We start from the raw sequence: 22500 nt of genomic DNA, 5'->3' as shown, positions 1-22500 counted from the left end.
AGGACATTTTCACACTTTGGTTTGATGAGAGGAATCGTTTCAGACCTGAGGCCGATTCTCAAACAGTCTGCTGAAGCCTCTGTTGGTTATTTTGGAGCAGAGTAAGAGTCTTTGCTGGACCAGAGACGTGTTTCACATTCAGGGATTTTACTCTATTTTCTGTGTTCTGCTGCTCGCTGAGTTTGTTTTCATTTGTGCCCTCATTTGTCATTTCTTCATCTTTCTCTTTGTCCTCCGGGCTGTTATAATATTTAAACTCCTCTCTGGGTTTTTTGTTTTCATCTCTCAGACACAGTTTGGATTTTATTTCCTCTGTGATGGAGTTAGAACAGCTCAGTTCCTGTTTCTCTCTGACATGTTGGACGTCCACAGACCTGTGTGGACCGCAGGACAAACCCATCACTCTGCAGGGTTTGTTTCTGCACATGAGCGACGAGCAGCCGAACCACTTAGAGCTTTTAAAGTGGAGAGATGTGTAACATGAATTTTACATGACTGGAGAACATGTGACGTAACTCAGCAGATTCACAACACGCTCATTATTTCACATGAGCAGGTCTGGGATCAGCTTCTCCTCTGCTACCTGAGGAACACTTACAGCGTCTCTGACCTGCTGAGAAAAACATGATGAACTTAACTTCATGTAAAACAATAGATGCTGAATATGAATCTTAAACCCTGAGTTACTGAAAGGTAAGGCTTACTTCTCTGCAATATACTCATATGCTGCAGTTCCTCTGGTGTCCACTTGAGGCTGTCTCCAGCAGTGAGTCAGTCCCCATAGAGCCCCATGTTAAACTTTACAGCAGAAATAAACATGTTTACAGCCTGGTACAAAAAACAGTTTGGGTCTCTATAGCTCATTTCTCTCTTCATGACAACTGTACGGGGAGAATCTTTATACAGCTCACCTGTTTACATTATATTAAGGCTTAAAGTGATGCAGCATTAGGGGCGTGGCCTCTTTGAGTGACAGCTGGGAGCTGCTAGCTGTCTGCTAGGTGTCCCCTCAGCTAACTCAGTCACTGAACGTAACCTCTGGGCCGTGTTTGTGCTGTTGGAGCCTTCTGGAGATTTGTTCATGTAAATATCACACAGATAATAAGACAGATATAACCTGGCTTGTTAGTTTAACTCGTGAACTATTTAATGAGCCAGCTACTGAATAAGCTTTGAACTTTTAGCTTTGATAACTCTGCGTTGGTCAAACCCTGAATGTCCTCCACATCGACCTTCTTGTGGTTCCTCTTATTTCACAAAGTGTGCGTGAGTCTGAAAAACGCTCACACAGAAGCTGTGACAGAAATATTAATAAGCAGAGAGAAGGTTGTGCAGGCTTCACTGTGATATATCTTCTACATGTAACATGTGTGGAGCATAAATCTTGTGAAGTGGCACGTTGGTCCGGACGGCCTGCAGAGTCTGGCCTGAATGCAAACACATTCTGTGAAGTGTGGACCGGCTCGGGTCCAGATATATGTTTGATCTGGAGGCTTTCAGCTCTTCACCATGGAGCCAGTTCCCTGTGTGACCCGGGTCTCCTGTAAGGCTCCTGTGCTGTTCTCACTGCTCAGGGAGAAGAAACGTCCTCAACTAAGAACCTCAAAAATATTGTTTAAGAAGCATTTTAGGATACTTGGCAGTTTGCAGGATTTAGGCCGAGTACAGCAGAGGCCGACCAAATTAACTGAAACAAAAAAAGACCATCTGACCGTCATGGACAAAAGCTACAGTTTAAAGCAGCTTGAGTCCTTCTTTAAGTTCTAAAGCAGATTTTTGAGGCGTTATATCTTCAGTAGGAACCGATGGGCTCGGAGACGAGAGCTACAGACGCAGCTATTTAAAGACCAACATGTTGGGTTGGATCTTAAGAGAACTGAGACTGTAAACTTAATAAGATTTTAGAGGTTAAAATATCAACACCAGATGAGAAGCTGCAACACAAACAGCTCCGAGTGTGACTTCATCACTGCACACACACACACACACACACACACACACACGTGCTCATGTTATGTAAATGAGAACATGCAAACACTTCGCACTAATGTAATCTCACAGCTTAAAAGTGCACACACGCACACACACACGCACACACACACACACACACACACACACACACACACACACACACACACACACACGATGACATCACACTGCTCCCCTGCAGCACTTTGAGGTTAGCATTAGCACAGAAGCTAAAGACATTATCACTCAGTTTGCTGAGGTTCATCAACTAAAGCGCTGACCTTTAGAAAGCATGTTAGGAAGCACACGCCTCAACACACACGCTTTAAATACACACACACACACACACACACACACACACTTGCTGACCTCAGCAATGAGGACCACGATGACGCAGTCCTCCTTCTCGGTGGCACTGAGCTCTGACATCAGAGAGCTGAGCGTGTCGGTCAGGTAGGAGTGGACCTCCCTCTTCACACTCGGGACCCCCATCACTATGGACACTGCACACACACACACACACACACACACACACACACACACACAAAAGAGGAGATTTCAGGTGACTTTAGCAGCGCAGAGCCTGAGTTACGGTTTGAAGGAGGAGCAGATGGAGGAGACGCTGCAGAGAAAACAACAGAAGAAGAAGAAGAGTGACGGAGCTCAGGGAAAGAAAACAACAGATGTACGCTTGTTTACTTTCAGAAGAGTCAACAGGAGGGAAAACATCAGTTCAAAATAAAGAGGTCAAAGGTCACAGTGGTGTACTGATGCTGTCAATAAGGCAGATTTCAAAGTGGGTCTGGGCTTAGGGCGTAATCTAATAACAATAAGAAAGTGTGTGAATGTGTCCAGTAGATGTGTTCATTCTGCAGCAGTGAAACAGGCTGTAAAGGCTGACACATAATCCTTGATAGGTCAAAGGTCGTCATAAAAACAGTGATTTTACACACAATAATACTAACCCACCAACCAGTGTAACAGCTGTAAACCAGCAGCTCCTGTGCTCTGTTAGGTGCCTTTAATGTTTGTCAGTGGAGTCTGGCGACATCGTCATCATCATATATAGTCATACAGGGTGGACAGCGACCATTTTTACTGCAGTATAAATATTTTTACTTTGCTGGCTAACCAGTCTGGGATCCCATTGGCTATAGTCTGAGACGATGCAGCCTCTGAGGACACCGGTGAACGTGCCAGGCGGTTAGCGATAATCGACTTCCCGTCAAGACTTCCTTTTCCGCGTGCTGCGTTGTTAGAGAAAGAGAAACGTTCTCTTGTGATGGACTCGTTATTAACGGCTCTCACCTTTGCCCAAACTTCAACTTCATGATGCAGAGTCATAAGAGGTAAAATTAAAGCTTTGTCAGGTCTGTCCTCAAGAGGAGAAGAAAACTTTAAACTGCTCGTTTGTTGAACGGAGGTCAGATTGTTCTGATGCATTCAAGGAAGTCGGGAAATCTGAACGCTGAACGGTTTTCGTGACACGGCGTGAAGAGAATTCACCTCAAGTTAAATTTTAGATCTGGAACAGATTGTTAGCTGTTAGCTGTTAGCTGTTAGCATGCAGACGTCTGTTTATAGAGATTAATAAGACGCTAAATCATCATCAGATCACGCTGATGGGAGCTGTGATGTCATTACATCCCGCCTTCTTTTGCTCTCCACACGGACTGTTTTTCCTGCATCTGCAGCCTGCTGATACGTGATTGGTCAATATTACTGGGACTACAAGTGTAGTTCAAACAGAACACTTGCCCTCCCAGAAATCCACGTCCCTGCCTACAGATTCTGTAAATAGAGATCACTGACCAAACCAGACTAAACCAACACAAGTGAGGATGCGTTCTGAGGTCAGAGCGTGAAGACTGGCCCACAGGAGAAGAAAATGAATGCAAAAACACACACATAAACACACACACACACACACACACACACACACACACACACACACACACACACACACACACCCACCCTGTAGCCTTATCTGTACATTTACAAGCTCTGTCTGCTTTAACGTGTTTTTCTCTTCTCGCTGCCTCGAGGAAAAAAACACTCTGTGCTGAGCCTGTTTAGTTTCAAAAACTTAACATATAAATCAGATTTGTCACAGACACACACACACACACACACGCACACACACACACACACACACGCACACAGATAAATACATAAATTTCTTGCTGTGTTTCTTCTCTTTGTTTTTATCTCTCCGTCCTTCACGGCACCATAAAGCACTTTCAGTCTGACTAACCTGTTTTACTCAAAGTGCATCATAAATACATTTGACTGACCACACACACACACACACACACACACACACACACACACAGTAATACCTTACGCTTTGTGATGTGTTTGTTCTCGCTGGTTTTATCTGTTTTTATGCCCTCTGTGTGTAAAGCAGGCGTGTCAGGAAATGGTTTACTAAGCAGAAAAAATGCTTTATAAATAAATTAGACCTGACACACACACACACACACACACACACACACACACACACACACACACAGTGACCTTGCTCTTGCTCCATTCTGCTTGGTAGTAGCTGTTTGTTTTATCCTCCAGGGGATGTGAGTGTATCGGGGGCTCAGTGAGCTGCGTCCCCAGGGAAGGTGCATTGTGCCTGGGCTGCAGGATCTGAGAGGTGCCCCAGGAGTGGAGGTGTTTGTGTGTGTAATGAGTAAATGTAAATCATGTTACATAATACAGTTCTTTAGCATTGTTCAGAGAGTGTGTGCTTGTTTTTACCTCCGGTGCGTCCCTGTCCCAGGTGCACGGCGGGCAGCAGGCTGTCCTCGCGGTTCAGCAGGTGAGGAAGGTGATGGAAGATGGAGGGAAGCTGCAGCACGTTTTTACTGCTGCTCACATTCCACAACTTCAGCCTCGTCTCCTCTGAACACAAGATGAGACCAGGTGAGGCCAAGTTAGAGCAGGTGGGACCGGGCTAAACCATCTTAAACCAGGTTAGACCAGGTCACATCAGGTTACAGCCTCGTCTCCTCTGACAATAGAGCAGGGTTAACCAAACTAAATCAGATGAGACTTCAACCGACCAGAAAAGACAAAGGTAGACCAAATAAAACTAGTTTAGACCGGTTAAGAGCAGGTTAGGCGAGACCATATTAGACTAAATTAGACCGGACTGGGTTAGATCAAGCGTTGTCTCTGCTGAACAAAGAAGAGGGAGCATGCTACGACAGTGTAGATAAACATACAGACACTCAGTAAACTACAAAGTAGGCCAGATTGAGTGACACCAGGTTAAACCAGGTTAAACTATATTACAGATAAGACCAGATCAGATGCACTCAGGACCACAGAAAGCTGATTAAACCAGGTGATTAGACCACTCTGGACCGGGTTCAATCAGACTGTTCAACATGGTCTTCACTCACCTGAGAGGCTGCTCCAGGTGCGGTTGATGTCTCTCAGCGCCTGTTTCTCAGCGATGGCCCTCTTGATCTCCTCCAGGACCAGGTTCAGCTCTTTGGAGCGCCGCAGGTTCTCCTGCTCAGCCGAGTGGAGGCGCTCCCTCAACGCCAGGAACTCCCTCTGGTAGATGTCCACCACATCTCCTAAACACGAGGAGGAGAGAGGAGGTTAGTGAGAGCGTCTCGACTGTGTTTCAAGAACACAAGAGCGACATTTCAGTTTGGAAACAGCAAATGCTCCTCGACTTTCCAACCAACAACCTTCATTTGGAAATCACAAGTTCACACCTACAGACATTTAGTAATCATATACACAGCACTCAACATAACCAGCTTAGACCAGTAACAACCAGTTATCACCTGGTTTAGCCTCACTGTTTCTACCATAAAGGTATAAAAAGATGGCTGACATGACAGCTCCCTGACAGTGAGTCCAAACCCTCTCTGTCGCCCCCTGCTGACTGGCTGCAGTATAGCTCATAAAGCCCGCCTCCTCCATGTTAACAGATGGGACATGAGTCAAACTATAAAATCAAAATACACGTCAAATAAATTTTTCTCCAACATGGTTTCTGTCATTATAGTTAGTTCTTATCATGCTGATTTATGTCACAGTGTTCATTTTTCTGACAAGTTTACTTTTAATTAGTTATTTGATGCTATAAAAAGGGGGCGTGGCCTCATGATTGACAGCTCTGTTGACAAATGGGGCTCCTGCAGCGTTCTGTTCCCGAGTAGCAGAGTAGAGGAGGAACGGCGAGAGGAGATGTAACTAACACTAACACTACAGTCATTGAACTTTCCATCAGCGTGAATATCTGCTTCAGACCGACACAAGAAGCTGTTCTGCTGCAGACTGAGCCCACCTGAGGGCTCCAACACGCCAAGGACACCTGAGGGCTCCAACACGCCAAGGACACCTGAGGGCTCCGACACGCCAAGGACACCTGAGGGCTCCAACACGCCAAGGACACCTGAGGGCTCCGACAAGCCAAGGACACCTGAGGGCTCCAACACGCCAAGGACACCTGAGGGCTCCGACACGCCAAGGACACCTGAGGGCTCCGACACGCCAAGGACACCTGAGGGCTCCGACACGCCAAGGACACCTGAGGGCTCCAACACGCCAAGGACACAAGGTAAAGGTGTGTGTCGGGTAGAGGAAGGGGCGGGGTTAAAGAGTCTTTGAGAGAGCCATCATGGACTTAACTTTAATGTACATTCGAGTGGACGTTGGGATTTGCGTGTGTGTGAATCTGAAAATGGCAGAAAATGTAAACATCATCAACAAGTGAAGCACTTCCTGTCTCTTGCTGACAGGTATTTGACTTGATTGACAGGCCTCTCTTGGCCACTTTAAGTCAGCTGTCATTTCTCCCTCCTCAGCTCCTCCAGGACTTCACTTCCTCCGTCCAAATTATGATTTTCTTTATCCACAAAGTGACAGGTTGAGCTGTGAAACCTTCAGAGAGCCATCAGTTGTTACCTGATGTGTTCGTCTGCAGCTCTTTTGATGCGTGTCACTGATTCATTTCACTGAGTTATGACTCCATAATTTAAATTCCTCCTCAATAAGAAGTGACAGAGTGAAGAGGAGGCCGATCCAGCCTTCATAGGATTACAGCACAGGCACAGAGAGAGTTTGTGGGGCTGAGTGTACCAGCGCGTCCTGATCAACAGGTGCAGAGAAAGAAGACATAATCTGAGTAAAAACATGGAAATAAAAAGCTAAATCCTTCGTCTGCTGCGGCAAACATCGTCCATCATCCCTCCATCATCCCTCCATCATCCCTCCATCATCCCGCTGAGTTAATGCTACATGAATGTAAATCTGCAGTAATCCCTGTGAGGCCCACACGCAGGCATCTCCATTCACTTTACTCAGACCAGTGACTTTAACCTCACTGCTGATGCGCTTCATAAAATAAATGACAACATGGAGTCTGAGCCGCCGGATAAAGACCTTTAAAGGCATTTATTTAATCTCTGATTAAACTACAGCACAGTTTAACACCACAGAAATGTTCTTTATATATAAATATGTTGTTACACATCATCATGTTCTTTTACAAAGTTAGAGAAGTCACGTCAGAATCAGGCCTGGTGCTGCCCTGCAGGCTGAAGCATACAGCTCATTCATTAAACTATCTGATAGAGTTGGCAGAAGAACACAAATTCTTTGCTAAAGTAGAAGGTAAAAAAAAAAGACTGTAAAGTCGTAGAAGCACTCGTTCTTTACGGCTGTGAAACGTCCTCTCCGTATGAAGTCAGACGGGTCCCTCTGGAGGACGTTTCTAGTGCTAAGCTAACTGAAGCTAACCTCATACTTGGAGACTATTAAACTGAAATCATGTGAACTTCAAAGAACAACACAGTGAAAATGATGAACATGAACTTTGCTCCAGTGTGTGAATCAGTTGGATGGGGAATGTCTCGCTGCTGCTCGTCGGCCATGTTGGCTGCTTCCTCCCTGTCGCTCACAGACGTGACGTTCACTAAACGCTCTTCTCTGCAGCGCGTTTCTCTCTCTGACTGTTTGTCCTCACTCGTCTTCCTTCATGCTACGTCTGTCCTGTGTCATATGACCTGATGGTGACACCAACGAATCAGCTCTTCTCTGTTGTATTGTTCATCAAGTCTAGATGTTTGGAAGGTGGCGTGCAATGATGCACAAATAAAAATGTAAGGAGTACAAAGTGCCCATATTTATCTTATCCCAAAATGCAGGAGGTAAATACTCATGTACAGATTCCTGCCTTCATCACCTGCCTCCTCATGCTGACAGGTGCATCTCTTTTAAAACACACACATATCTAAGCACAGTATTTAATTCCCATTGTTAGCACCCTCATAACTCCAGAGTAAACGCTCCACAGTTCTGTTTGATTTCTCTCCAGTGATAAAGCATGTACATGCTTTTGAAACCATAATTTAGTCAGAAGTTTGAAACAGAAATCCTTCAAAGTTTTATTAAAATAATCCTTCTAACAGCTCCTGTCTGCTGGGACTCGGCCAAGTATTACGATTCAACACACAAAATAAGAAGCTTTTTAATAATGTTCTGAAATTCTGTAATTATTTCTCTCTCGGTCTCTCTGATTAAATGAAACGAGGTTTCACTAAATCCTGCAAATTTCACTTCACTTCGCCTGTCAAGACAGGACGTGTATTCAGCTTCAAGAGGAGAGTATTATGACCTGATGGTGGCGCTAAAGGGAAGGTCATAGAGTCACCAAATGCATAAAGACTCACCCTCTGAGGAGCTGGAGTATCTGCAGCTGAGGGAGCGTGAGCAGCAGTTTGTGTCTGCGTCTCCCAGCTGAACTTTGAATGATGGAAAAGTAAAAACACTGAAATGATCTCTGCTGTAATTATTCCCCCAAACCCTCATTAATGGAGCACAATGGTCACATCTGTTTGGCTGATAACTGAAGGGAGTTTGTGTGAGCGCGCGCACACACACACACACACACACACACACACACTGTGCTGGCTGATGAGTTTTTAATGATGCTCCTGCCCAGTTATTTATCTGCTCTGATGAAATAATCTCTTCCTGCAGCAGTCGCTCTGCTTCACAGTGAACTCAGTGATTCTGCACACTCACACAGATCCTGTCACTGCAAAGCAAAGTCTCTTTAAAGGTACAGATCAACAGTTTTTAGAGATCTTCCTTCTGAGATGCTCGAGAATTTTAGAGCTGGAGTCAGGTAGAAAGAGTTAGCATCACACCTGGAGAAAAGTCCACCTGCTAATACATCTGAAGCTCCCTGATTAGCATGTTGTATGTTGTAGAACTACTAACCATGTGTTAGCCACCGTAAGCTAAGAAGCTAACACAAGAGTTTGAGACTCAGTGTCAGGGATCAGTTCATCTCTCCTGCAGTCCCTTCAAATAAATGCTGCATCAAAGATCTTCTGTGTGTGCTGGCTCAGTGAGAAGCTGTCACTGTTTAAGATCAATATTTAGACCAATGACACGCTGAGCAGAGCGGCGGGAAACATCTGGACGACACTTCACAGCAGCTGCGATTGGCCAGATGTCCACAGGAAGAAGACACAAACACGAAGCTACTGAATGAAGCGTGGAGAACATCAGCAGCAGCAGCTTCTGTCCCCCTGAAGGCCGAGCTTAAAGACATGTTTCCTGGAGATATGAAGATGGAGGCGGACGTGAACAGACAGGTGGGACTGAGATGCGTTTGTGTGAGTTACACATCTTTCTGCAAGAGAAAAATATTCACTCTCATTCTGAAGTTAAATTCAGTTTTTTCAGTTAATACACTGTGTGGCCTGTGGGGGGCGCCTGCAAGGCATTTAACTGTCTCTGACAGACTCACAGAGGTTCCTCTTTCTTCACTGAAGCAAAGATGTGTTTGAGAGCGATAACAACACTGTAACAACACTGAGTGTGTTTGGAAGCAAGGCTTTCTACAGGATTACAAACTTCTTTATTCATGTGTTAACCTTTGACCCCAGAGCAATGATGTCATTTAAGTGTGTTTGTGTCTGTGTGTCACTCAGCCAATTCCAATGATGAATCAAAAACAATAACACTAATGAAAGGAAAGTAAAGCCCTCATAAAGGGTCAGAGGTCACCGGGCTGCAGAAAGGAGACAACACACACACACTTTCATAATTATACCACAAAGAGAGGACCATCGGTCTGAACCAACCAAGCGGGGACAGAGAAACAGAAAACATATGTTTAAGGTATTTTCACATCATTTAGATATAAACATGTTTTATTTTTGTACTTGGCAACATGTCCACATATCCAAGATACTGTACGCGACCTTTCACCTCAGGAGGGTTTGTTTCTGTTCTCACACACACACACACACACACACACACACACACACACAGTGCAGCTCAGATCAATAGCTAAATGCAGATGGATAAACAGCACTAATACACTGTAATCCTGCACTGTAATACCACAACACACACACACACACACACACACACACACACACCACACACACACACACACACACACACAAAGCGATACTGTACGTCTAACACACAGAGCAGAGTTCAGAGGGCGGTCAGGTTGAATCATCTTCTATTGTGTGTGTGTAATAATATAATAGCCACCCGTCACTGAGTGGAGACCACCCAGGTAATGAGATTACCCAGCATCCTCTCTCTCGCTCTCTCTCCTACATACACACACACACACACACACACATTAGTACAGGATGAGTCACAGATAATGGTCTTCTGGTTTTACAGTTGACAGGAAGGAGGCGGTGGTTGTGGTTCGGTTGAAAATGAGTCCTGATGCTCGTCGCTGATCAATAAACGTCTCAGTTTCTGATTATTAGTCTGATATTGATCCGTTAATTGACTGATTGTGAGAGAAGAACTCTGCTGCTTCTCAGGAACGAAGGACATCTCCACTGTGTACCTACCACAGTCAGTAAATACGTCTGCATGCACACACATTTTCCACTATTATTCAGAATATGATGCAGCTCATGTTAACAGCATCCAATGAAGAGTGTATGAATGCAGCATAAGTAAGACGTAGGCATCCTGGAGCATCTGCAGAAGATATAGAGCTACGTAGCTGCAGCGTCCCCATATCTCCTGCTCCAATTTCTCTCCAATACCGATCACCACATGAGACGGATACCCGTCATGAAGCGAAGCAAACATCAGATCATTTCAGCTTTTCCCAACGAGAACATCTTTATCTGCTCCGCGTGTTGGAAAGCAGGCTCAGAGATGTGTCACTTTGTGCTCCCTCTGCTTCCATATTTGCAAAGTTTAGTGACTTGTATTTCAGTTTCCAAAGAACAAATCCCGACTGACGCCAGAAAACAATCTCATCCATTAAACATCAGGAGAGACCTGGATCTCAGCAGGTGTTGGAGGACGTATGTCGTTATGTTAATCACAGTATGATTAGATTAGCGATGCAAACAGCTCAGAAGGAATATTGTTCTTTTTGTTTGGAAGAAGTGTCAGAACGAGATGACGTGTTTCTACTGCACATTATTCCAAAGATTCATAATCAGATGTAGATCAATACATGCATGCTTTGTTTAATGTAACTGTTTAACTAATGTAACTGTTTAACTAATGTAACTGTTTAACTAATGTAACTAATGTAACTAATGTAACTAATGTAACTGTTTGTTTAACTAATGTAACTTTTTGTTTAAGTAATGTAACTAATGTAACTAATGTAACTGTTTGTTTAACTAATGTAACTAATGTAACTAATGTAACTGTTTGTTTAAGTAATGTAACTAATGTAACTAATGTAACTTTTTGTTTAAGTAATGTAACTAATGTAACTAATGTAACTGTTTGTTTAACTAATGTAACTAATGTAACTAATGTAACTGTTTGTTTAAGTAATGTAACTAATGTAACTGTTTGTTTAACTAATGTAACTAATGTAACTAATGTAACTGTTTGTTTAAGTAATGTAACTAATGTAACTAATGTAACTGTTTGTTTAACTAATGTAACTAATGTAACTAATGTAACTGTTTGTTTAAGTAATGTAACTAATGTAACTGTTTGTTTAACTAATGTAACTTTAATGACACACTTTACAAATTGTTTTTAAACGCCTGAATTGATCAAATATTATCTGTTAAAATAATTCGGTTTATTTTCATGTGTGCAGCCGGCAGCAACAGCTGTGTGTGCGTCAGTGTGTGTGTGTGTCTGTGTGTGCGTCAGTGTGTGTGTGTGTCTGTTTGTGTGTCAGTGTGTGTGTGTCAGTGTGTGTGTGTCAGTGTGTGTCTGTGTGTGTGTGTGTGTGTGTGTGTGTCAGCGTGTACATGTTGTGTGTCTTCGTTCTCACACAGAAACTGGAGGACCCTGTTCACATGGCTGAGCTTCATGGACAGATTGGTTTGGCACTCTCTAACAAACTCCCTAACGAGGTCTGTAACGAGGGGTCTTCCAACCCTCTGCCCCCCCTTCCCGCTACCTCCACCCGCACCGCATCCACCACCATCTCAGCTCCGGCAGATGGTGTTTAATCAGAGAGACACAAACATGGAGAGAGAAATAAATGAATGAACAAGTGATTCTAGTCACAAATTAGCGACTATAGAATGTGTTTGAGGAGCTACGAGATACTAAGTGACATTTATTATCATTCACCCAGCAGTTACACGTCCAGGTATCACGTCTGACATTCTGTCCAGAAAAGGCGGCAAGATTCACGAAACCAACTAAAGCCAAACAAGCAGGCTCAGAGCAGGAAGGGTAAAAACTTTAAATAACACGGCGGCAGAATAAGAACCAGAGGGAGTTAAAAAATGTCAAACAGGATGTCAGAGCAGCAGCAGGACGACTGACAGGAAAGCGGAGCTCTGTGTTTCACCTGCTGAGTCAGAGTGAAGTTTTACAGAAGGAGAAGGGAAGGAAATGAAGCTGCTGAGTGAGCGATGGGACGGTCACAGTCTTTTTGTTGGTTGGAAGAATATTCAACAATTTATTCAGCATTCTTCAGTGCACACAATAGCTGCACAGAGGACTGTCACTACTGTGAGTTTCTTGCTGAAGATTTTATAGCAGAAGCATAAAAATTAAATGCTTTACTTAAAGAGAAAATAGCAGCAGGTCTCGTTTTTCAGTCCTGATTTGTATGTTCCCGTTGTTTAACCTGAACCCAACCCGAACCCTTCCCCCAAACATTGTTCTACTTATCATACTCCAGAACCCAAACCACTGAAGACACCACAACAAATGAAACTACTGGACATAAGCTAGGACGCTACAGGACCAGGCGCCGGCGTGCACAGCCCTTCAGAGATTAACAAGTAGTCGTATTAGCACCTGAAGTTCTCATCAGTTTATCAGTTTGTGTATTTGTGGAAATTTGGCTGAACCATTGGCTCTCAAAGTGCTTCTACTTTCGCCTCGATGGAGCCAAAATGATCACCTCCCGTAGCAGCGCAAACACCAACAAGTTCTGACAGCCGGAGAAGTGAGAAGAAATGTGAGCCTCTCAGATGTTAGGACTCTGAAATGTAGATGTGACACTTTCTCTGCTTGGTTTGTATCCCGTCCACTTCAAACCCAAACTACGAGCAGATCGATGTCGTCCTGTTGGACCTTTGATTGAAAACTTAACGTCTCTGTCCACACAGAAGTCCTCTGACTGTGATGATAAAGGCTTTCATCCAGCTGCTTTTAGTCCTACAGCTCATTAAAACCACTAACATGTAGTCATTCAAAATGGAGCTGAGTAAGCTGAATACCCAGAGTTTGTGATGACGTCAAACCGACTTTGTGAACCTGGTTTTGTGCTCCGTCAGTAACCACACTTCTCTGCTGTTACAGGATCTATTTCTGTTCTGTTTGTGTTGGTGCAGAGTCGAGCAGCTCGTCGTTGCTTTGGATGAGTCGACGAACAAAGAGACAGACAGCTGGAGAGAGCATGAGAGAGAATAAACAGGTGAGGAATTCAATCTGGCAGTGTCAAAGGAAGTCAATTACCACCCCGTCTACACACACACACACGCACACACACACACACACGCACACACACACGCACAACGACAGGTATGTGAGGAGTGTGAACACTTCAAAACAATGACATCATCCCTCTTACAGTAGCAGAGTATGTGTTTAAGAAAGACATCTCAGGTCTGCTGAAGGTCCAGTAACTCAAACAGCAGAACAGAAGCTCAAATATGGACCCTGTTTTATGTCCAAAGTTTTTGAATTACGTCCACTAAAAGTTCTTGTTGTTTCCACTGACAGGCTCAGATTGTTCTTCTAAGTGTGTGACAACATGACAGAAAGGATCCCTACAGAGATAGACCTTTTAGTTACAGAGGAAGATGATTGTTTTAACCACACACAGACGTTACATCGCTCTCTGCACACACACCAGACTCCATTCATAAAAACACTGATTTTAGCTCACAGGACAGGAGCTGCTGCTGCCTCCATCAGTTAGTTTGTCGTTGTTACAGTGTGACTTTAGTGTTGTTAATTGTTAGCTTGGATCCAAAACGACCCAAAACAACACAATCAGTTGCCAACGTGTGTACACCGGACACAGTGCGAAACTTTGCTGTGCCTCTTCCTGGTTTGACTCGCCAAAGAAACAAACTTTTGATGCTTTGAGCTCAAAATCAGCTGAAGATTCAACCAGGAAGTCAGAAACCTCTTGAAGTCTGAAACTCCTCGTCAGAAAGTCAGAGGACTCACCGACCCAGACCTTAAAATCCAAGATGTCTGCCCTGCATCGAGGGTTAAATCGGTCGCGCACACACAACACTGTCTAATGTCTGTCTGTGGACGTGTTTGCTTTCCGACCTCCCGTCCTCATCGTTCCCAGCTCTGACTCCGAGGTGAACACAGAGCGCAGCAGATCGATGATTAGTCCTTCAGGTTCATCTTTCACATCTCTGCAGAAGTGAAACTTTGAGGAACTTCAAATGATCGCACCTCGCCTGTGATTTTTCACAAGACTCCCACAATCCACCTCTGCTGTTCACACTGATTTATAATGTGAGAAGTCGCTCGTTCCCGGTCGTTGGTAAACCTCCTGTCAAACCAAACCTCATGCAAACAGCCTGCGTCTTATCTTCTGCTCTGTAAAGTAGTGATAAGAGCTAAAGACCATCTGCGGTGATGGAAAACAGGAGGCGAACAGAAACAGAACGGAGCTGAAGTTTGAAAAGCTGCAGATTGGACCAAAACAAAGCGCTATTCTTCTTCTCTTCCATTAATTCACACGGATCGGAGCGGAGGACTGGTAGGAGCATTAGCATCGGAGCCAGACGGAGTGAAACGCAGAGAGAGCAGGATGAAGCGGCACGACGGCCAAGAGAACCGACAACAGAGAGAAAACATGAAACTAAAGAGCAGACACAAAGGAGAGGGAGGCTGTTAGGAGCATTAGCATGTTAGCCACACAAAGGTTCTGTTTCTCCTCTCCAGCACAAAGACAGGCAGACAGACAGACAGGCAGACAGACAGGCACGACATCAGTCTGCTCTCAGTCAGGTGTGTCCGTCAGACACACTGCAGATATGTCTTCATGTTTTCATACCAGGCTGTGGACAGAGTGTTTCCGCTCAGCAGGCAGGTGTCCTTTAAATATTTGAGCAGACGCTGCTTCCTATGGAAACTGTGATTTCAGGACGACGCTGCAGCGCTGCAGCGCACGGTTTCATGTCCCTCTTTAAACACGGCTGCAGGAAAGTCACAACGCTCCACACGCGCCAATGTTTCCAGCAAGACTCACGATGATCAGCGGTCGATCTGAGGACATCAGAATTAAGACCATTCGTTCTTTAATCACTACTGCATCCTGAATGCTGGGTACACACACACACACACACACACACACACACACACAGTCTCCCCAGTTGAAACCCAAACAGTCTCATCTAACACCATGACTTCATGGTAAGGAGTGTGTGAGTGTGTTCAGACGTCTGAGCTCTGGTTTCAGTCGATATGTGGAGTGGATCTGTGTTTATTTGAGCCTTTAGTCAATACTGTTGTCTGAGTGTGTGTGTGTGTGTGTGTGTGTGTGTGTGTGTGTGTGTGTGTGTGTGTGTGTGTGTGTGCAGAGATAAAGCAAACTGAGTCATTATCATGGTCTCTCTCACACACACACACACACACACACACACACACACTGGTTGGTTTGGCAGCGCTCTGATATTTTCACATGCCGCTTCCTTTCAATATGAGCTGTCACATCCAATAGGAACAGAGACAAAGAGATGCTAGGAACCAAAATCTGGCAGCGTTTTGGTTCCTACCCTCCTGTCAGACCAGATGAAGTCACTGAGTTTCACTGGTTTCACTGGTTTCACTGAGTTTCACTGAGACTCAGAGACTCAGAGACTCGGTGAATGAAAGGAAGTGTTCATCTTATTTTCAGACATATTTAGAGAGCGGATTGTTTTGGGTTTTTTAACCACCTTTGAATAAGAGAACGGTTCAACGCTGTTTCAAACTCCAAGGCTGGGCTCGTCCTGGTGTTTCCATGGTCTTTAATTCACTTGCATACTAAGACCTCTTTCCCACCTAAAATTAGCGCGTTGACGCAGGTTTTTCAGACCCGGGAAGACCCGCTTATAGATGCCGATTGTCTCTTTTCCCATTGCCTGTGAAGTATCCTCCTCGGTCTCTTTTCTGCTGCGTCACCGTCTGACGTCACAAACGCGCCACAGACAGGGTTAGTAACCAGTGAAGATGTTACGGTGGTTAGGTCTTTGTTGTGTCTATTACTCATTCAGTCCGTTCGACAAATTAGGAACGATGTTTGAGCGCTGCTCGGACGGAGACGGGCGGAGTTTGTTGAGATGACAAGGAGTCGCAGAAGTTACCGATGGAGCATAGCATCGCGCCGGAAAGGGGGCTTTGATGTTCCCATGAATGCCGATCGGAGCCGAGGCAATAATTACCCGGGTCTACTGCAGAGTCATGTGACCCTAGGGCTGCACGATTACGACCAAAATGATCATCAGGATGGGTGATAGCTGGGTGATAGGGTGTCTCTGTGCAGCGTCTCTGTTCTGGATGTCTGACTCGACGCTGGAGGACGGGGAGCAGCTCGTTCTTCCTCTCGGCCTTCACACACTAATCATGCTGCACTTTGTAACTCTGTAGTCGTGTTGCTTTGCGGCGCAGACACAGGGGTCATGACCTCTCTGCTGATCATTGTTTCTTCTTCACGTCACTTAAACCTGAAACACCTCCAAACATGCGCTGACGAGCCGCTTCAGGGGACCAGCTCTTCGTCTTCTATTCCAGACGTTGACTTAAGTTTCTCCGACCGTCTCTGTTGTTCACGCTTCCTCTCTAACCTGCTGCTGAGAGGTCGGCGCTCATCACATGACCTGCCAGCTCCTCCAAAAGTGAAGCCCAAACCTCTCCATCGCCCCCTGGAGGAGGGGCTGTTAGCTTAGGGAGTGCTTGGTTTGATCTGCAGCAGAGTTCCTTGTGCAGCTCTAGTCTAATTAAAGACCTATATTTGTAATCTGTTTGTTTCATCATTACTGATCGATTGTTATTGTTTCATGATCATTTTTTACAGACTCGTATCGACTGTTGTTTCTGCTCTTATTTTCCGTCTGTTACAGCTTTGGCTGCTTGTTTAAATGAATTGTACAAAATAAATAAGTCAGTTGAGACAAGTTTAACTTTATTTATGAAGCACTATGACTATTCATGAAGAGAAATGTTAAACACTGAAAGAACCTCTGTGCTGAGTCAAAGTACCAGCGAGCTTTCAGAGGCTGCCAACATGGACGGCACATTAGCATGTGTGCTAAAAACAAAGCAGCAGAGGGTCTGAGGGGGAGGTTGGGTGGGGGGTTGTGGGGGGCAGCGAGGCGTTCAGGATCACACAGCTGGAGGAAAACACAGACTCAGACCGACTGAGATTTTCTGATGTTTGACTGAAAATCTAACAAACGCTTTGAGAAGATTCAGAGCGACAGACTGTCTGATCCCAGCTGACAGAGACGCTAACGGACTGCAGTCTGTCTGTCCGTCTCCTGCTGCACCGCACCGTAACCATGACAACCGTGTGTGTGTCTGTATGTGTGTGTGTGTGTGTGCGTGAAGGATTCGACTTGACTCACACCATCTCCAATCACTCAACACACACAGACGAGATCAGATGTCCTCTAGACTGTGAAGCGTGTCCTCATCACCCGCGCTGTCTCTGTGCTGCTGCAGCCCAGGATAACACACACACACACACGCACGCACGCACACACACACACATGCACACACACACACACGCACACACACACACACACGCACGCACACACACACACACACACACACACACACACACACGCACACACACACACGCACACGCACAGACCTGAGGTACATTGTAACGCCCTCTGAATACTAACACACGCTCAGACGACATGCTTAGATCTGTTCTGTAACAGTTGCATTAGTGGAACGTTTGTTTGGCATGTGTTATGAAAGGCATCAGTTCTGTCGCCTTACGAAGGGGATCAAGATTCAAAGACTCAAATGTGTTTAAATAAAGGTGAGGAGAAACGTACAACCTCCTGGTTTATTCACAGCTCTACTGTTAGTGAACGCACCACTGCATCAACAGACAACGACAGAAAGGATGAAGTTAAGACAGCTAGCTTGGAAGCGCGTTGTAAAAGCTTTCAGGGTAAAAAACGACGACAGTTTGCTAACAAACAAACGCAACAACGACCTTCGAGAAAATAAATAAAACAAAGTCCTGAACAAACACAACGTCTAGACGAACTTTTAGATTCTAACTTCTTTCAACAGAACAGATGAAGACACATAAGAGGACAGAGAGTTCACATATTCATCCATGTCAGGTAAAGATGTACGACTTTCAGGAAATGGAAGAAGATCATGAGACGTGGTTTAAGCCAGGAAGTGGACTTTATTGTTTTGTTTAAATAACATATGTTTTTTGTGGTCAGTTCTTCCAGGTGTATTCTGGGAAATGTAGGAATCAGCAGGGAAACCGATGAGAGCAGAAATCGATGCTTCCTTTTTCTGACAGGACAGAGTGAAGCTGGAGCTTTAAGATTCCCATCATGCTTTGTTGCTGTCATCCAGGACTCAGAGTCATCCATAAATAACAGGATTTATGTCACATCACATATTACACTGCAGGCAGGCGGGCGGTGGGCCTCCTGAACCCAGGAATAAAAGCCTTCATCTCGTCTCTCAGGTTCTGTTATCACCTTCGACCTTTACACCTGTGAAGCTGCGCGTTGGATGCAGATTGTTTTCTGTCCTCTGGGGGAGAGTCAGGGATGTTTTTAGGTCAAACAGTGAAGTTCAAAGACTGAGAGAGTCTGCTGGACTCCTGAACATGACTGTATTTTATTGTGAAAGTCTCATGACCTGTGATAGTTTGATCTGCCTTCTGGTGCTTCTTGTGACTGGGCAGTTACCCAGTGGTCTTTCCTTACCCATAAAGCGGTTATAATTGATGTTTCTATGTGGACTATAAAATGACAGAGTGTCTCTGATAGTGACATATCAGCTGAGTCTGCAGCTCAGCTCCGGTTTATAATGAGATTCAAGTCATTGATTGGCTTTCCTGCCCACAAACTTTCCCTCTCTGGTTCATGCTCAGTGGTCTCGTAGCTTCGTGTTCATTGAGACTGGTTTTATAAAGCTCTAAACACAACCTGCTGAAAACGTAGGTCGGTATGTTCAACGTTTCTGTGTGGCACTGTTACTTAAAGCACGGACGCAAAAAGAAGAAAAACTACAGCAGCAACGGGAACATGAGAATTTGTGTCATCCAAACCAAACTCCATAAAAAAGAAGCAGTGAAGAGTTATTAGCTCATCGTCCTGCAGACAGACCTGACAAAGCCTGAGCTCAGCCTGTGTACTAACCTGCCTCCTGATGTAGTTCTCTCAGCATCCTCTCAGCCTGTTTATTGTCATTAAATCTCAGTAACATCTGTTTGTTGTGGCTTCATAGCGCTGTAGTGAGACAGATCTCAGCCCACGTGTGACTTGCTAGATGCAGTGAAACTGCCACTCAGTGAGACAGATGGACAGGCGCTCCACAGCTGAAGGAGAGCGCCGGTAGTTGGTGTCCATCAGAGAAATCCTGGTACTGATCCGAGCTCACAGCTCGTCACACCGGGCACTGGTCAGCCTCAAGTGGAAGCAGCAGGAAGGATAAGAGAGGATGAAATATGGTCGCTACCTTACGAACGTGAATGACACAAATTATCGTCAAACTAGCACGAGTAAGTGACACACTTTTACACATAATCCAGGATAAGTTTGGCATCAAATGAAGGTTGAATGGTTGAGATTTGAAGGCGTCTTTGAACACAACACGTTTTCATGTGATGGTTTCATATTTTTCTCTTCTTAAAAAACAGCTGAGAATGATGCTGAATGTTCCTTTAGCTGGGAGTGGAGACGCCGCATACCCTCCCATAAGCTTCGTGTCCATATGATGCTGGGAGTGGACTTCCTGTCTATAAGATAAAAGCTTCCTGCACTTTGATGCTGCTCATTTCATCCAGAGGTCATTCAGATTAACATCTCCTCTCTGCTCTGTTCTCACGCTGCGTTACATCCACCCCGCGGCCTCCTGAAGAGGAAACAAAACTCTGTTCATGCGTTCATCCTCCTGTAAACCTGTGACTGGCTGCATCCTCATTATCCTGCAGGAGAAACACCTGCTGCCCTGAAGCCGCCCTGCAGGCTCCACATCCACCTGTGCTGCTGACAGGAGGCTGAACTGGACTAACTACATTACCCACAATCCTACAGGGAGCTATCAAGAGGTCACTGATTGGGTACTTCCTGTTTACTGCCTGTGCTGATGGTCCCCGAGGATCAGACTGAGCCATGAGCTTATTGATGGAAACTTTCCATTCAGGGAAACATTTTCACCACTTTCTCGGTTCAGTCGCCGAGATTATAAAATTAGAAATAACTCAAAGAGTTCGTTGTGCTCTCAGTGAACTTTTCAACAAAAAGTCGACAATCCATCCATTATTTGTGAAGTTAAATTAAACGTGGTCAAATGCCGACCTCATGTCTCCGTCAAATTCAAAGTCAGAGGATCAGACCAAAGTCTGCTTTTAACTCTCAGCAGTCTGAATGTCTGAACACCATCCATCCCAAACTTAGTGAGCTATTTAAGTCAACAATTATCCATGTCAGAGCCTTGCTAATAATTCAACGGTTTCTAACTGATCCAGGACATATTGCACCAATCCTGAATGAGAGTAAAACTGGTTTGATGGCGTCAACGAGTTCACACCCCAGATTTTTCAACAGAAGACTATTCAACCACTTCATTTGGCCTGGAACCTGATAAACCTGCTTTCTGGTCAATTTGTCAATTACACAGTTTTTGTTGGGTTGTTCTATCCTTGCATGATAATACAGTTTTGAGCTGCAATACGAACAGGAAGAAATAAAACAGTAACTTGCCACAAAAAACGATGAGCGAGTTATTAATAATAATTATAATGAGTTCTCCTTCCAACCAGGTTCGTGGATTCTCTTTTGTGCACACCGCTCCACTGCGTTTTATTTTATGTCAACAGTATGAAGACAAAGACTCCGTCCAAATTACCTCCAAAAGTTAAACAAACCTGTTTTCACCAACTCAGGACCTGAACCAAACGCTCAGTCACATTCCTTATCTCAGATCCGTCTTCAGGGTTCTTTATGGTGCCATCATGCATGCATGTTCTGTGCAGGTTCTGCAGACTGTTTAAGTGAGTAAACATGTCATAAAGTTCTACAGACCTCTGCAGCAGCTGTTTCATGTGATCATCGCAGTAAAGGCAGTTTGATAACATCAAACAGCAGAGCATTAAAACTCCATCAGGACTGCATCTGTCCGATAGATTTACTCCTGCTAACTAAAAGCCATTAAGACCCCACACACACACACACACACACACACACACACACACACACACAGGGAAACATTAGAGATCATAAACTATGACTATCAGGCTTTAAGTTTTCCTGCAGCTTGCAGCGGCAGACGGCTGCAGAGACACCAACAGCAGGTTTACTGTTAAATATCAGTTTGATTAACAAATGTAAGAATATCTACACACGCAGACGCTGTATGAACACTTTAACTACACCTCACTGCAAATGTAAATACAGTGTGTGCCTTTGCTTTTGCTCACCATGCTGGAGGAAGTGCTCCCATGTTTTATAAAGTACCAGAGAAGAAATGATCTGTACGAGTACCAAAAGAAGTATATATATCTTATTAATAACATCATAATCATGTATTAATGCATTCATGTATTCATCCCTTTGATGTTGCAGCTGCTAAAGGTGAAGCTCTTTTTAAGGACTTAATGCTGCTGGGTGGTTTGTGAATTTCCCCCAGAGATCAATAAAGTTTTATCTTTATCCATAATTATACATCATTATTGATTTTATCAACTTGTGAATCTGTAGGTATATTTATGCCAGTATTATGATGCATTAATTTACTGCAGACCCTAATGAGTTCAACTGTTAAGAGACGATAACATGGTAATAAATAACCTACTGAGGCCGGGAGGACACAAACTCAGAATGTCCAAACTGAAGGGCACAAGTACAGAAGAAAATAAATAGTTCATAG

The 22500-nt window shown here is 44.5% G+C and overlaps 1 protein-coding gene across 1 annotated transcript in view; it reads right to left on the bottom strand.

Annotated features, from left to right (window-relative positions):
* Window positions 1–22500, bottom strand: part of mgat4b (alpha-1,3-mannosyl-glycoprotein 4-beta-N-acetylglucosaminyltransferase B) — a 92501-nt gene that overhangs the window by 39250 nt on the left and 30751 nt on the right. Inside the window, exons 2-4 of the mRNA XM_069670042.1 lie at window positions 5367–5546; window positions 4720–4863; window positions 2338–2471 (exon numbers count right to left, since the gene is read on the bottom strand). Coding sequence (XP_069526143.1) covers window positions 2338–2471; window positions 4720–4863; window positions 5367–5546 — 458 coding nt within the window. The remainder of the gene's footprint in view (window positions 1–2337; window positions 2472–4719; window positions 4864–5366; window positions 5547–22500) is intronic.

This window comes from Semicossyphus pulcher, unplaced genomic scaffold, assembly GCF_022749685.1.
Source record: "Semicossyphus pulcher isolate SPU_LCO1_2020_fin unplaced genomic scaffold, fSemPul1.0.p SCAF_2, whole genome shotgun sequence".
NCBI lineage: Eukaryota > Metazoa > Chordata > Actinopteri > Labriformes > Labridae > Semicossyphus > Semicossyphus pulcher.
The sequence above is the reverse complement of the archived record's forward strand: the minus strand, read 5'-3'. Positions and strand labels throughout refer to the sequence as shown.